Below are 14,459 nucleotides of genomic sequence, written 5' to 3'. Positions count from 1 at the left end.
TTCTCGCACACTCAATAGGTCCGATGCTAACTCTTTGCCAGCAGGAGAGCTAAAGGCCACATGGAGACCAGCAAGGTTCTCCTGTCATCCCAGTGTTGCAGTGGCCTCTCTGGTTCTCCCTGTGCTCTGGGGAGACCTTGAGCGATGCTCTTTAAGGCAAAGAACAGGAGAAACATAAGGAGCAGGCGAAGAAAGGAGACAGAAACAGGTGCTGGACAGAAATGCCACCAGCCCTCCTGGGGGAAGCCCTTTGGTACGGTAGAGTCGGTGGGGAGGAGAGGCTGGATGGCCAGGGAAGTTGCAGAGAGGACACAGAAGAAGGCTTTGCGAAGCAGAGATGGGAATTCAGAAGGCGAGAAGGCTGAGCCCCAAGTTTGATGCTCCTTAGCATTGCCAGAGAAGAGAAAAGAAAAGGCACTCGTGTTCCTGCCGTTTCAGCAAAGCTTCAAGCAGGGCTCTTCTCGGGTCTGCACACTCGGGGTCCCCTTACCTCTCAGGCAGAACTCCACGCACACTGCTGCCCTCTCCTGCTGCAACCCACTCTGCACAACCGTCCCACTCCCAGGACACAGATCCAGCTGGGCTGGCTCGACAAGCAGCTAGCTCTCTTCCACACAGCACTCCTCCTCCCTGGCCCAGGCCCTGCACCAGATACAGCCCAGACTCGGCTCTTGCTCAATTCAATATCCTCAGGACCACAAGGCGCCAACAGCTGGCGGAGAACGGCTGCCTACGGAAGGGCACATTCCTTGCATTCAAAACCTCCAAGCTATTTGGGTGGGTTGGTTCGTGTGGGTTTGTTTGGTTTTCGGCCCATCGATTACCCATCAGAGATGATCGTGGCCTGTTGAGGATACCCTAAAACTGCACCTTTTTAATCCCATTACTTGAAGTAAAAAGAAGGTTTCCACACCTGGGGCTCAATCCCTGCGTTCCTGGTGGAATAAGCAGGTCTGGGAGCTTGGAAGACTCCTTTGGCTCTTGGTGACAACACTCTGGAAGGGGATGCAAAGGGGGCACTCGTTCTGATGTCTTGGGCAAGGAGCACAGTCCCTGCAGGTGGAAAAAGAGGGCCCGATGTTGGCTGGCTTGAACTTGACAGAGCCGGAGAATGCAGAGCAGGGGAAGGTGTCAAGGGAGACGTTGGGCAAGAGGTGTGTCTTATGTGCGAAGGAGAGTCGGGAAATGCAGGTTGTGGCGGTGGCGCCCCCCTTGGCAAAGACCTCACCGGTTCTTTAGCTGGGGAGAGGATGAACAAAGAGGATTGGAGCTGGTACGGCTTCTGCTTTGAGATTTCCAGCTCCTTTTGGGCAATCTCACTCTCCGGGATGCTGCTGTTGTACAAAGATGCGGGGGGAGTTTTGAATGACCTGGCTGGACTCTTGGGTGAGGGCCTGAAGGGCGCAGGTGTTGCATGAACATTGGAGGCATACTTCCAGGAGGGTGGCAGAGACATGGTTGGTGAAGGTGATCTGCCCAAGGCCGGATGTGTCGGGGACTCGATGACGTATTTCTCCATCCTTGATTGCCTCCTGGCAAACAGCTCAGCTCCTTTTCCTTTCGCTTCGGTTAGGGTTTGATTTGGTTTCATTTGAGGCTTAGGCTGTAATCTTGGGGACTTCAGGCATGAAGACCACTCCGGGGCATCGTCTGCAGACTCCATGTGAGGCCCGCTTTTCAGTGCATTCTGATGCAGGAAGTTGGACGCTTCCGCCCCAAGAGCAAATGGTTCTTCCTCTGGGACTGGTTCTCCTTGCTCCTTCTGCTTCTTCCTTATATCAGCACTCTGCACCAAATTCAAAAGGTCTGGGTTGGGAGCCACCTTTGGCTTTTCAACAAAGGTGAACATGGGTTTCTTAATTGCTTTCCGGGCCACGGACTCCTCCAGTATTCCTGTTTTAGGCAGAGGTGTTGATTTGCTTTCTCCATGAGGAGGCCCTTGCAGAAGAGGAGGCTTCTGTTCTGCACTGGGATACAAGGCTGAGTATGCAGGAGGTGACCTGACCCTAGTAACTGGAGGTGGACTGAACAAGGTCTCGGCATAGGTAGGGGGTGGAGGAAGTTCAACCCCAGCACTTTTCTCTGGTGGTTGGCTTATGGTAACAGTTGCTTGCGTTCCAAACGGTCTTGCGGTTCTGTTCTTCACCGGCTTGGGTTTAGCCAAAGTGAGGTGAACTTCATAATATTGCTTATTGGGGACGCCATTCCACTCTTTGCTCACAACCGGAACGCTCGACTCTTGGCTGCTAACCGGAACAGTCACCTCTTTGCTCATAAACGGAACAGTCGACTCTTGGCTGCTAACCGGAACAGTCGCCTCTTTGCTCATAAATGGAACAGTCGACTCTTGGCTGCTAACCGGAACAGTCGCCTCTTTGCTCACAACCGGAACAGTCGCCTCTTTGCTCACAAATGGAACAGTCGCCTCTTGGCTGCTAACTGGAACAGTCGCCTCTCTGCTCGCAACCGGAACAGTCACTTCTCTGCTCACAACCGGAACAGTCGCCTCTTTACTCGCAACCAGAACAGTCGCCTCTTTGCTCGCAACCGGAACAGTCGACTCTCTGCTCGCAACCGGAACAGTCGACTCTCTGCTCGCAACCGGAACAGTCACTTTGTCAATCACTGGCACATTCTGCTCTTTGACAATAACATCTCCGTTCTTCTCCTTGTCTGCCACGGAGGCAGTCCATTCCCTGTTGAGCACGTTGTTCTCACTATCACTCGCTGGTACTGCTCCATGCCCATTGGTGCTAGGCTCATGCACTCCATTGGCTGATGGCACTTTTATGTTCTCCTTTAGGTAGATAGTTAGTGGGACCTGCTGTAGGTCTCCATTCGGAGAGTCCTTGAGGGGAGGCACTGGGTTGGTTTGGGGAAGGGTCTCCTCACTTCTGATTTCGTTCTTTGGCAGGGTCTGTGTTTTCTCTTGGTGGGGGTTTCCTTCATAGTCTTCCATGCTGCCTTCAAAGTTGCGCCCTCCAGGGTCTTGCGCGCAGAGTGACTCTGTCAGTTCTTTGCTGGCGTCTGAAGCCCTTTTCAAAGACAGTTGTCTCCCATGGTTTGAGATGCAGGGCTGAAGAGCTCCTGGGCTGCCTCTTGCAGTTGCTTCCTCCCCTCTTTCCCCGGTGCTTTCCAAGGTGAACTCCTTCACTCGCTGCTTGCGCCGGTTGAAGAGCAACACGCCTTTGGAGTTTGTGCTGGGGGGGTTCGTTAGCTGGGCTGCGATTTTCTGGCTCCTGGCTTTAGCCTCTTTCAGCTCCTTCTCGGACAGGCTGGCACTCCTGGAGAGACCTGGAAGGAGAAAACAGAAGAAGGACAGAATTAACCAGGAGCCCCAAGAATGCAACACTCCCTTTATCTCTGCTTTTTTACTTGACCTTACACCCACACCGCTCTTCTCTGCTCACGCAGGACAGGCTGAATCCTGGATTTGAATCACTTTCCCTACTGCTGTAACTCTCTAGCAACAAGTTCTCCAAAGCCCGAGACAGTTGCCAACCCATCAAGTGGGGGCGCAGCTGGCAAGAACTCAACACACCTTGCAGCAAGAGGCTCTGAGCAACTCAGAGAAAAAATCCCCCCTCATGGTGTCATTTAGCAACAAGGAAGTTGAGCAAACAGGCTCCGCCCTAGGGCTGTATGGAGTATAATGGGGATCCCTTTGCAGGGCTGAGAAATAAAGGGCTGTGGAGGAGATCCTGGGAGATGAGGAAATTTGGGAGAATTAGGGAGATCGAGGTGGAACCTGGGGTAACCGCTGCAGATAACTGGGACAGTTGTGGGATAAAGGACTGAATGGGAGGTGGGGCGGGGGGGCAGGGTATGTCTTTCCCTTCCAGCACGGAAAAATAAATCTCCCCCGCAGCAATTCAAGCAGTGTCTCTTGTTGGGGGAGGATGTGGAAACTTTACTGTGGAGCCTCAGAGATCCTCTTCGGCGCCTCTCCTCCTAGCCCTCTGCTGTGATGACGTATTTCTAGGAGAAGAACGCGGGCGAGGGGCCTAGGTCCTGTCCGTGATGTTCCTGCATTCACTAGCATCTTCGGTGCAGAGCAGGGGCTCCCCACCCCCGCCCCCCATGCAGTCAGGTGCAACCAGCCTCTGCCAACTTGGGATTCAAGGAGGAGCTTCCGTTCTCCAGGGAGACCTACTGGTGTGGTACCTCCCGCTCCGTCCCCCGGCAGCACCCCCACAATGACAACACTTCAGAGCGCTGATGAGAAAGAGGGTTTGGAACAGAAGGGAGGTTGGAGCCATCGGTGTCAGGCTGTGCGGTGCTGTGAGCTTATTCAGGCTGGCTCTGAGGGGAGACAGCGCATGGTGTAGCAGCCTGTAGGGCCTGACGTTCCCACAGCCTGGGAAGTGGCAGGGGCAGGCAATTGCCCTAGGGCAGACTCCACGCCACCATTGGCCTGGGCTCCTATGCAGCCTCTTCTCGGGTGTGAACCAAGTGGCAAGTGGCTGCTCCAGCCTCAGGAGGGTCTGTAGGGCCGTTCCTTTCACAGAGAGGGATGCACACAGAGGAACTAGCCTGGAATGAGCAACACAGGCCTGGCAGGTGCTCCTGCCTCATCCACTCCAGGCTACTGATACTGCTCAGTCACAGAGCTCCCTTCACTGAGGTCTGGACTCCAGCGCCCTGGGAGGTGGGAAGTCCCTGAGGGGGCTCAGGCTGCCGCCGAGGTCTAACGATGGTGGAGATGTGCCCTCAAGGCCTTTTCTGGCAAGGAGAGAAGCGGCAGCTGCAGGTGCTGAGTGTCCTCAAGGTGGTCGGCGTGGGGGGTGCACAAGGGGTCACACGCACCCCACGCATTCAGCATCAGTGCTGCAGCGGGCAGGGTGGAGCAGGGAGTGGGTGGGACATGGGCAGAGCAAGAGAAGGAGGGGCCTGAGGTGGAGAAGGGCTGAGGGGGGCACGTGGCCTGTGTCCCCTCCCCAGACCCTCCCTCGGTGGTTGCCACTGCCTTCAGTTCGTGCTGAACTGAGAGGTCCCCAGAGGGCCCCTGCTGCCTGCAGTCCTGAGGTTCACCCAGCACCAACCAAGCTCCGTTGCTGCACAGCCCTGTCAAACCTGGAGTAGTTTCTCACTGTGCATGAACTTGTCCTCCAGCATTACAGTAGGACTTTGCCCTCCACACTGCAAGAGGAGGCAACTGGCACCTCATGACTAGAGCTGCCCACATGGCAGCGGTTATAAATAAACATGTGCCTCCGCCCCCACAGAGATTAACCTGCAGGAGAAGCTCCAGAGCTTTGGGCCTGAGGGCTCATTGGCCACTATTGGCTTGGAGATGGGCTTGGAAGGTTAACCACAGGTGTTTTTTCTGGGGTGCTTCCCAGTGAGGGATAGCTCAGTGGTTTGAGCATTGGCCTGCTAAACCCACGGTTGTAAGCTCAATTCTTGAGGAGGCCATTTAGGGATGGGGGCAAATAGACTGCAGGGATAGGGCTTGGTCCTGCTGAGAGGGCAGAGGACTGGACTAGATGGCCTCCTGAGGTCCCTTTCAGCTCAAGGAGATGGGTGTGTATCTCTGATTAGAATAAAAGAAGCATTCTCTGGAAGCTCCCTGGCTGCAGTGGGATCTGGAAACCTACAAGAGCAGCTGCTCTCCAGCTATTATAACCAGGTCTGTGCAGAAAACATGTTAGCTGAGTGGGGAATCCAGTTAGAAAACATCCTCCAAGGTTTTGCCAACCCTGGAAAACTTCAGTTCAGGCACCATTTCACCCACTCCTACCAGTGCATCACTGGGGGCTAGCATCCAAGTGATGGATGCGGGGGTTACTATACACTACAGCAAAGCTCCTGAACCAGACATCCACAGCAGCTGAGATCCCTGGAACCACACAAGCAGACAGAAATTGGAAGGGAAGCCTTCTGATCCCGGGAGTGTGCAGCAATGTGGTACCTCCTGCTAGCTCTCATGACTTTCCACACCTTCCAACACCATGCATTCAAGTACCTAAAAGGTTGTTACAAGGAGGAAGGAGAAAAATTATTCTCCTTAACTTCTGAAGGTAGCACAAGAAGCAGTGGGCTTAAATTGCAGCAAGGGAGGTTTAGGCTGGACATTAAGAAAAGCTTCCTAACTGACGGGGTGCTTAAACACTGGAATAAGTTGCCCCGGGAGGTTGTTGAAACTCCAACATTGGAGACATTTAAGAGCAGGTTAGACAAACACCCACCAGGGATGGTCCAGCCCTGGGGTCAGCAACCCCTTGCACAGGTGCCAAGAGTGGCACATGAGCTGATTTTCATGGGATACACCAGGAGGGAGCTCAGCCCTGCCCTCCTCCCCCATGCTGCCGGGAGCTTGCTCAAAGCCATCCTGCCTGTGGATTAACAAAAGACTGGCTAATGCTACCAACCACCACCTCCAGGGTAAAGCTCTGCACCTTAACATATTTATGAATGAAGCTGTTGTAAGTAGGACTACTAGTGATTTTAAAAAGTATCACCAGCCCTTGGACAGTCCTTAGAGGTCAAAAGGTCAAAGTTTGGCACTCTGCCTCGGAAAAGTTGCTGACTCCTGGTCCAGGTGGTGCTTGGTCCTGCTCTCAGGGCAGGAAACTGAACTCAGTGACCTCTCGAGGTCTGTCCAGTTCTACTATTCTATGATTCTGTGATACTGTTGCCTTTGAGAAGACAGAAAAGGCCCATTTCCTTCACTCCTAGCGGCACAACAGCAATGTCGAAAACCAGACGACAAAGACAACTGCTGGGCAGTGGGGTCTGCCTTCTCCTTAGCGTGTGGGTTGAGATTTGCTTTCTGGTTGCAGTGACCGTACTGGAAAGGAATTTACTGAAGGACTTCAAACGGTTTCAGGTTGCAGTTCATTTGGTTCCCTGCACAAACATGCTCGGAGCAGGAAGTTGGCTGGCTCTGAACCATCTCCCCTTGCTCTTTAGGCAGTCCAAGCGTTGGCTAATCACAGTGAACGCAGCAGGGACAGCGTTAGGAAAATAAATCCTGCTGTAGCTGGAAATGTCACAGCATCACCCGAGGGTAACCCCGTGGGCGGCAGACTAGCCCAGCCGGGCAAGGTTTAGCTTGGTTTTGAAGCAACACAAGATGGCAGCATCTGCCAGGAAAGCCGCCTGCATTTTGGCCCATAAGATGCAGCCTGAAGCAGCAGCTCAGCCTCCCTGGGCTAGCACCCACTTAGCATTCCAGGGATGTGCTGAAGACGTGCCAACGGCATGACTCTGAACCCATCCCAGAACCATTCGGGCGACAGTGGGCTCTTCCAGTGTTGGACAAAAGGCTGGATCTGGAGCAGAACAAAAGCAGTGAGCAAAGTCCAAACGGATGTGGAATTACATGGAATGCATTTTCTTTGGCTGAGCCATTTCCTAGGAAGGAACATTTTGAAACTCCCACGACCGAACACATCTGATTAGAGGAAACATCAGAAACAAAGCAGAGTCGTAAAAAAGTTTACAGCCGAAGGGACGACAATCCTTGTCTGGATAGCGGGACAGGAGCAGGGTTCCCTGTAAGCTGAGCATTTGGGCAGCCACCCAGCAGAGATTCGGGTGCCACCCAGCTAATTAGCAGAGCACCCACAGGGGGCAGCCTGTGTTTCTATTGGTGGTGCACATAATGAATTCTATTCCACCCATGGATGAGGAAAAAATAGAGGGAACCCTGGACAGGAGGACGTCGATCTGGCTAAAGACTATCCCACAGTGGGATCAAAATCATGCTAGCCACAAGGAGGGCTACATTCAGCCATGGTTAGCAAGGTCCCAGCACAGTTCTCATGGAGGGGGAATTTCTTCAGCCAAAACATGCGACCAGCTACCACCCTAGTCCAGGAAGCCACGCTAGGAACTGCCGCAGCTGTACGCAGTGATGTGACCACGGCAGCAACCCCTGCTGTGCTGATCCCAGCTTGGCTCCCAGAGCCTTCGAAAAGGAGCCGAGTCAACCTTTGTGTAGCCACTGGGTCCTCTCCTCACAGGTTGCTTTGGCTGCAACTGCTCCAACCTCCCTGGAAGGTTGAGTCTGAGGTGGTGCCTCAGGGCATGGAGGCAGAGGGATCTCAGAGGGATGGTGAGAGGGAGCGGAATGTAAATGGAGGGAGAGGAAGAAAGAAAGAGGGAGGACAAGAGAGACTAGTGGAGGGAATGGGAAGGAAGGCCAGGAAGAGATGTGGCTGCTTCCAAAAGGCACCTACCATTATCGTGGGTTTGAAAAAGGCCGAGCGGGAGCTGCCCTTCTCCGGAGCTCGCAGCCATTTGATCTCAGGGCTCCTCTCAGCCAGGGAGGCAAACCGTGTGCCCCGATGTCACCAGACCTTACACTTGTACCGGCACAAGCTCCTCCTCGTCATGCCATGCCACGGTGCCCTTCTACCCTGCGGCTCGGCCCGGTGGACCTTGGACCCTCCTATCTCCCTGACATCGGCACTCCCGCACAGCAGCAGGAAGAGCTGGGAAACCACTCAGAACCGGCCTGGCAGCCACCCCTGCCTGGCAACCAGTGGCTGTGGGTGTCGGAGAAGCAACGTCTCTCGAGATGAACATGCACCTAATGCCGGCTGACAGCTGGGCTCCCCTCCCCTGGGCTGGCTCTGCTTGTGCCCATGCTCTCCATTGGACAGAGCGGCCAGCTGGAGAGGCACCAACACCACCAACTCCAATCCGGACGACTAAGGGATGGGCCATCCCAGCAGCTGGGATGTTGCTTGGTATCTGAGGCTTCCAGCTCAAGGAACCATCACACATTCCTCCCCTGCTCCCTCCACCCGGCACCCCCTGGAGAATCTCCGCTGCAGAGAGGGGCTGGCTCCGGTAAAGACACCACTCCCTCTTCGCCCAGCCAGAGATGCTGGGGGAGGAGTGGCACAAATGGGCCTATCTTGGTGGGACCGGCTGGTGGAATCTTGCCCACCATAATATTGGTTTTCCTTTGATCCCTGCCCACTGCAGGGGCCTGGAGGACCCTACGCCATGGGTCTGCTGGACATTACAGACCCTCGTTGTAAAGGGAGGAAAGTCCTGAAGACCAAGGCTGGGTCCCCACCACGTGTTACCCCTTTATTAGCCCCCTGGCAACCACAGAGTGGCCACCATGCTCCAGCCGAGGGGGCGGGAAGGAATTCCCTCAAGCCTCGGCAAGCTGGCACGAGGCACCACAGCTGAGAACACGAGGAGACCACCCGCTCTTTCCCCTCGCAGTGCAGCGGCTCCCTCACCTCAGGGATCTCACTGACCTACCCACAGAGCTAACGGCAGTGCTGGGGACCCAGCCCAGCCCAGCGCAGCGCAGCACAAAGCACCAGAGCGTCTCTGGGAGTAACCCTGCATGCTGGCCAGCTGCTGGCTTTGTGTGCGCCTTCCACACTTCACCCCTCTGGGGGCGTTCCCCGGGGCCAGCTCAGGGCTGAGGTTCAGCGGGATGCCTGGGAGCTGACAGTCACTGAGGAGACTGAAAAGCAGTTGCCTTTGAAGGCCTCCTCTCAGGTTCCCTGGGCACTGAGCCTTCCGCCCTCCTTCTCTCGCCACTTGTGGGCTTGTTTCCTTCAGTTTTCTATGGATGACTTGGGTGCTTACTGGAACAACACGCTGTGACAGCTGCCCAGACCCAGGCACACTCTGCCAGGGCCCCTCAGTCCTGACCTGCCTCTCCGGCTAACACCCCTCCCGGCGATTCCACCCCCAGTCCCTGCGCAGCAGCTTTGGCTAGGACCGTCCTTGACACTAGGTTTGTGCAGCACCTGGCGCCATGGGGTCTTGAGCTGGGTGAGGCTGGCTGGTGCTACCGCTGTTCAGCAATACCAGCTGCTGGGCTGGGCTGGGCTGGGATCCTCGTTTGGGCCGGGGCTGAGGGACAATCAGTTCGGATGGGTGCAACACTCAGGCCGGCAGCTGAGATCACCAAAGGAGAAAGGCAAGTGCATCCCCTCCTGCTGGCTCCAAGCTCCCAGAGATTAACAGCAGCCAAGGAGCCAAACAGGGCGGCCCATCGGCGCTCCCTGGAGAGCACAGTGTCTCCCTAGCCCTCCGTGTCTGCCTGCAGCAGGGAAAGGTGACGGCTCTCCAGCCCGGCCTTTCCCACCAGGCTGGGGGAGTTTCAGGCACAACACTGCGTGTCCAGCACAGCAGAAGGGCTCAGGAAACAGCCACGAGCCGGCCCCTGCCAGGAGCCCCGTGGGCGCTCAGCTGTTTGCTCTGGAGGCAGCTGAAGGCTGACAGACGCGGTTTTGCGAACCAAAGGGCCACAGCCTCACAGTGTCACAGGCCGGGTGCTGCCCTCTCCCCCGGGGTTCTTCTGAGCAGTCCGGGGTCATGGCCAGCACCGCCGGCCCACGCAGGGAGCAGGCGCATGGACTGTACATCACCACCAACTTGGCGCCCCCGGCAGGGAAGCACTTATGTGCCCATCCCATGGTACGTGCTTAGTGGTTGCCGAGGGCGGGTCATTTGGGGCACACACGCCCCGGGGTAAACCCCCGCCTTGCTCTCAGCCCTTGGAAGAGACCAGCTGCCCAAGGGACGGGGCTCTGGCCATGCTTGGGGGGGGTGCACCTAGCCCAGAACGAGCTCCCGGCAGCGTCCCACCTGTGCTCCGCCAACAGGGCTGCGTCGGGCAGGGGCTTGGCAGCCCTTGGCTCGTGCTCGGCCGCTGGCCCAAAACGGTGCTTTCTGCCTGCCCTCGCGAGGGTGGGGGCTGACAGTGAGCATAAAGCCAGGGAGGCAGGGAGCTCTGAAAGTGGGGGAGGGGCACATGAGGGGCTCACCCAGGCTCGCCCCTTCCAGTCCGTGCACCCCAGATCAGGGAGGGCCTGGACGAAGAGGTGGTGCAGGCCTGCGCTCCCCCCTCCAACTCCAGGAAGCAGCTGTTACGGAAAGAGACACACACACCCCGTGTTACTTCACCCCTCCAGCACTTTGCACCCAGCTAGCTCTGGAGACTAGCATATGTTGTGGGAGGGGCGGTTCACCTCTCTCCCACCTCTCCCCTGGCCCCATGCTCTGCCCAGCTGCCCTGCTCACCCCTCTGCATTAGCCAAGCAGCTGGTCCCTGGGCCAGCAGGAAGCCAGGGGAACCTTCGCCCCCTCTTTAATTCACAGCACAGCTGATCGGCGCCTGGGGACAGTCTAGCCATCAACCGGTAGCAGCTTATTCTGCGTGCTGGGCAGAGTTTGACCTATAGTGTGTGTGCAAGGTAATTCTAAGTGTGTGTGTGTGTGTGTGTGTGCACGCATGCAACAGGATGAGTGTAAGGGGCTGTGTGTCTGTGCAGCAATGCAAGGGGGTTCCATGTGGGTGCACGTAGGAGTGTAGGGGTGGGCGGTGTCATCCTGTCTGTGTAGCAGTGCAAGGGAACTCCGTAAGGCAGCGTGGGTGTGCAAAGGGGCCGTGCTGCGTGGTGTTGGCAGGGGTGCACTGGGCTATTGCTGACACGAGTCCAGCGCCTCTGCTCAGGTCTGCCACTAACTCCCGTTCATTTCATGTGTTTTTCACTCTCTCCCCTTCCGTGCTGGCTGGGACCCTTCCAGGCTATTTTAAGCAATGGCCCACCGGCCTACCAGCGAAGGCAGGGCTGCCTTCCCGAGCCAGCGAGCTCACAGGGGAAGGCGGGGAGCTCCAGTGGGGGAACGCCAGTCTGAACTGAGACCTTCCTTTCCACCCCACACCAAACTGCCCCTCGATGCTGCGAGAACAGAATCCCTGCCACGGCCAGGCCTGCGGAGACCTCGTTTCCTACCAGGAGACGTCCACCCCCGAGGAGCTGCGCAGTCACCACCAAGCCACAGCCAAGCTAGGGCACGGGGCCGGCTGACACCTCCCCACTGGCACACAGGAGACCGAGCTTATTCATGTATTATTCACACCGCAGCACTGAACTACACAAAGCTCCGAGTGCAGCTCTCCAACAACCCCCTGCTGCGGCTCGTTTTAACTCCGGGCTGCAGGAGCAGCTGGAGGAGCAAGGAATCAGATATGCCTCCTCTGTGTGTCCTGCACCCCACGCCGTGGGGCCCTGATCCTGGGCTTTGTTCGTGGTTCCTGCCACTGACCCAGTGTTCCCTGTAAGCTGAGCACCAGAACAGCTTCAGAGGCCGCCCAGCTGCTGAGCAGAGCACCCACAGGGGCAGTATGGGTTTCTGTTGGTGGTACACATCCGCGCACACCTTAATGAGCAGAACAAAATTTATTCTGCCCTAGGGCGGCAAAACTTAGAGGGAACCTTGGTCTCAATCCACCTGTCCACATGGTACGTGGAGGCGGGTGTCCTGTGAGCCGATTTTCTAACGGGAGGGATGAAAGCGCCTATCCTGCAAGTGGACTTTCAGCACCTGGATCCCAGGAATGACACCAGCCTGCCTTTGCACAAGTGCCAGTGAGGGACACGGCTGTTACACAACAGGGTCCAGGGCATGCCTATCTGTGCACACCAGAGCCAGGGCACGCCTATCTGTGTGCACCAGAGCCAGAGCACGCCTGTCTGTGCGCACCAGAGCCAGGGCACGCCTGTTTGTGTGCACCCGAGCCAGGGCACGCCTATCTGTGCGCACCAGAGCCAGGGCACGCCTATCTGTGCGCACCAGAGCCAGGGCATGCCTGTCTGTGCGCACCCGAGCCAGGGCACACCTATCTGTGCGCACCAGAGCCAGGGCACGCCTACCTGTGTGCACCAGAGAAGCAGGATGAAATTAGGAACATATTTGAAAAACTGTGGTTGACAGCGATGCCGATTAGCAGAACACCCCCAGTGTGTTTATCTATTGGTGGTGCACAGCTGCATATGCCTCAGTGCATATAACAAAGTTTATTCCGCCCAGGGATGGAAAACAATAGAGAGAATGTTTGCTGCCAGGGAAATTTGGCTTCAGCTGAATTTTCCCAACTAGCTCAAATACACACAAGGATGCCCAGACCCACTTCCCATTAGCCTCTGTTGTACAGAGACTAAAATCTGCTTCCAGTGGCGAAGGGAAACCCAGCATAAATACATCCATGCAAACTCACAGCTCCTACAGACACCCCCTCCAACCTGCATCCTCCCACACCACACCCCCCACGTCCAGCTCACAGCCACAGCGTGCATCCTCCTACACCCCCCAACCTGTGCCCAAAGCACACCCCCACGTATATTCCGCCCACACCCCACACAGCCTCCAGCCTGACGCAGCTCGCTAATCGGATGGGACGAGAAGTGCACTCTGCTGTCTGCCTTTCAGAGCAGGCAGCTCCGATTCCTCACACTGCAAATCGGGGGGGGGGAGGGGCGTCTCCCCTTTTCCCCACACTCCTCTCCCTAAAGGGCACAGCTCTGTGCACTGCATTGTGGATTGCAAAGCTCCTCAGCCAGAGAATATAGAGTCTCCGTCGCCATCAACACCCGGGGAACGTCCCCCATCCTCTGTACTCGGGTTCTTTGCACCCTTGTGGTTTGTCAGCTTCTGCACCAGGCAAAACTCGAAGCAAACTGACTCCCAACCACCCTCCTCCCACGATTGCTTCATTAATGGATGCGTCTGAGGCTGTTCCTTCGGACGTGCGCTCCTTGCCAAGGGAAGGGTTGAATCACTTGGCCCCTCTCTGGCAGGAGGAGGAACCAAAGCCCTTCCTGAGTTATTTTAGCACATGAAAGCACGGTCTCGCTCCCTCCGTCTCGCCGCAAGAGGCAGATTTATGGGGAGCTGCGAACGCCAGAGGCAGGGAGATGGGGGGGCTTTAGCAAAACTTCCATGCTGACACCCTCCGTCAGGCACTTTGCAGCTGTGTCTCGGCCCCTCCCCTCCATGTCTCCAGCTGAACTACTTCTGTTTGACAGGCTGCACATTCCTGCCCCAGGTCTCACGAAAGACTGAGCTCTTCTTTGGGAGCGCCCCTGCCCCAGCGTGGCACTGCCTGTCCATCAGCACTGCCATGAGGGCTGCATCCTTCATTCGAGCAGAGGATCAGCTCAGGGGCTAGTGAGGATGGGCGGATGCAGGGTGGGGGGCATAGGTCAGATGGAACTGATTCAGCCATGGTGTCTCCTGCCTGGGCTGGCTGCTTACACGTGCTCCTGTACCGCCAGCTCGGGACGGTGAGCAGAGCTGTCAAGGGGTGGCAGAGGTGGCTTGGCACCAGTGACAAGGAGAGCAAAGAAGGAAAAGGGGCACGCGGGTCTCCTGGAAACGCTGAGCCTACAGCAGGGCCACTGGGGGTCAAACGCTTGTTTAAAAAAAAAAAAAGCGCCGCAAACGTTTGCTTTGGCAACAGCACAGAGGCGGGAAGCAGCGTTTCCTCGGCCAGCAGCGAAGCTGACCCAGGCCGGAGAGGGGCCAGGGTGGGTCTCTGCTCCCTGTTCAGCAGAGTCGCCCTCCGGGGGGTTATTTGGGAGGGAGAAAGGAGGAACCTGGCTGCGGATGCTGGAGCTGCTGAGGAACGAGGCGCAGGCTCCAGATGTTGTGAAGTTCATGCCGAAATTCACGTCCCAGATCCTTTGTGTCCA

The 14,459-nt window shown here is 56.5% G+C and overlaps 1 protein-coding gene across 3 annotated transcripts in view; it reads right to left on the bottom strand.

The window, feature by feature from the left end:
* Positions 1-14,459, bottom strand: part of SYNPO (synaptopodin) — a 39,586-nt gene that overhangs the window by 11,632 nt on the left and 13,495 nt on the right. For 2 of the 3 annotated variants that reach the window (XM_075009304.1, XM_075009305.1), the window contains exon 2: positions 914-3,294. In XM_075009304.1, the coding sequence (XP_074865405.1) occupies positions 914-3,294 (2,381 nt within the window). Of the gene's footprint in view, positions 1-913; positions 3,295-14,459 lie in introns of those variants that run through there. The other variant, XR_012647582.1, reaches the window with a different exon arrangement.

This window comes from Carettochelys insculpta, chromosome 15, assembly GCF_033958435.1.
Source record: "Carettochelys insculpta isolate YL-2023 chromosome 15, ASM3395843v1, whole genome shotgun sequence".
Classification (NCBI taxonomy): domain Eukaryota; kingdom Metazoa; phylum Chordata; order Testudines; family Carettochelyidae; genus Carettochelys; species Carettochelys insculpta.
The sequence above is the reverse complement of the archived record's forward strand: the minus strand, read 5'-3'. Positions and strand labels throughout refer to the sequence as shown.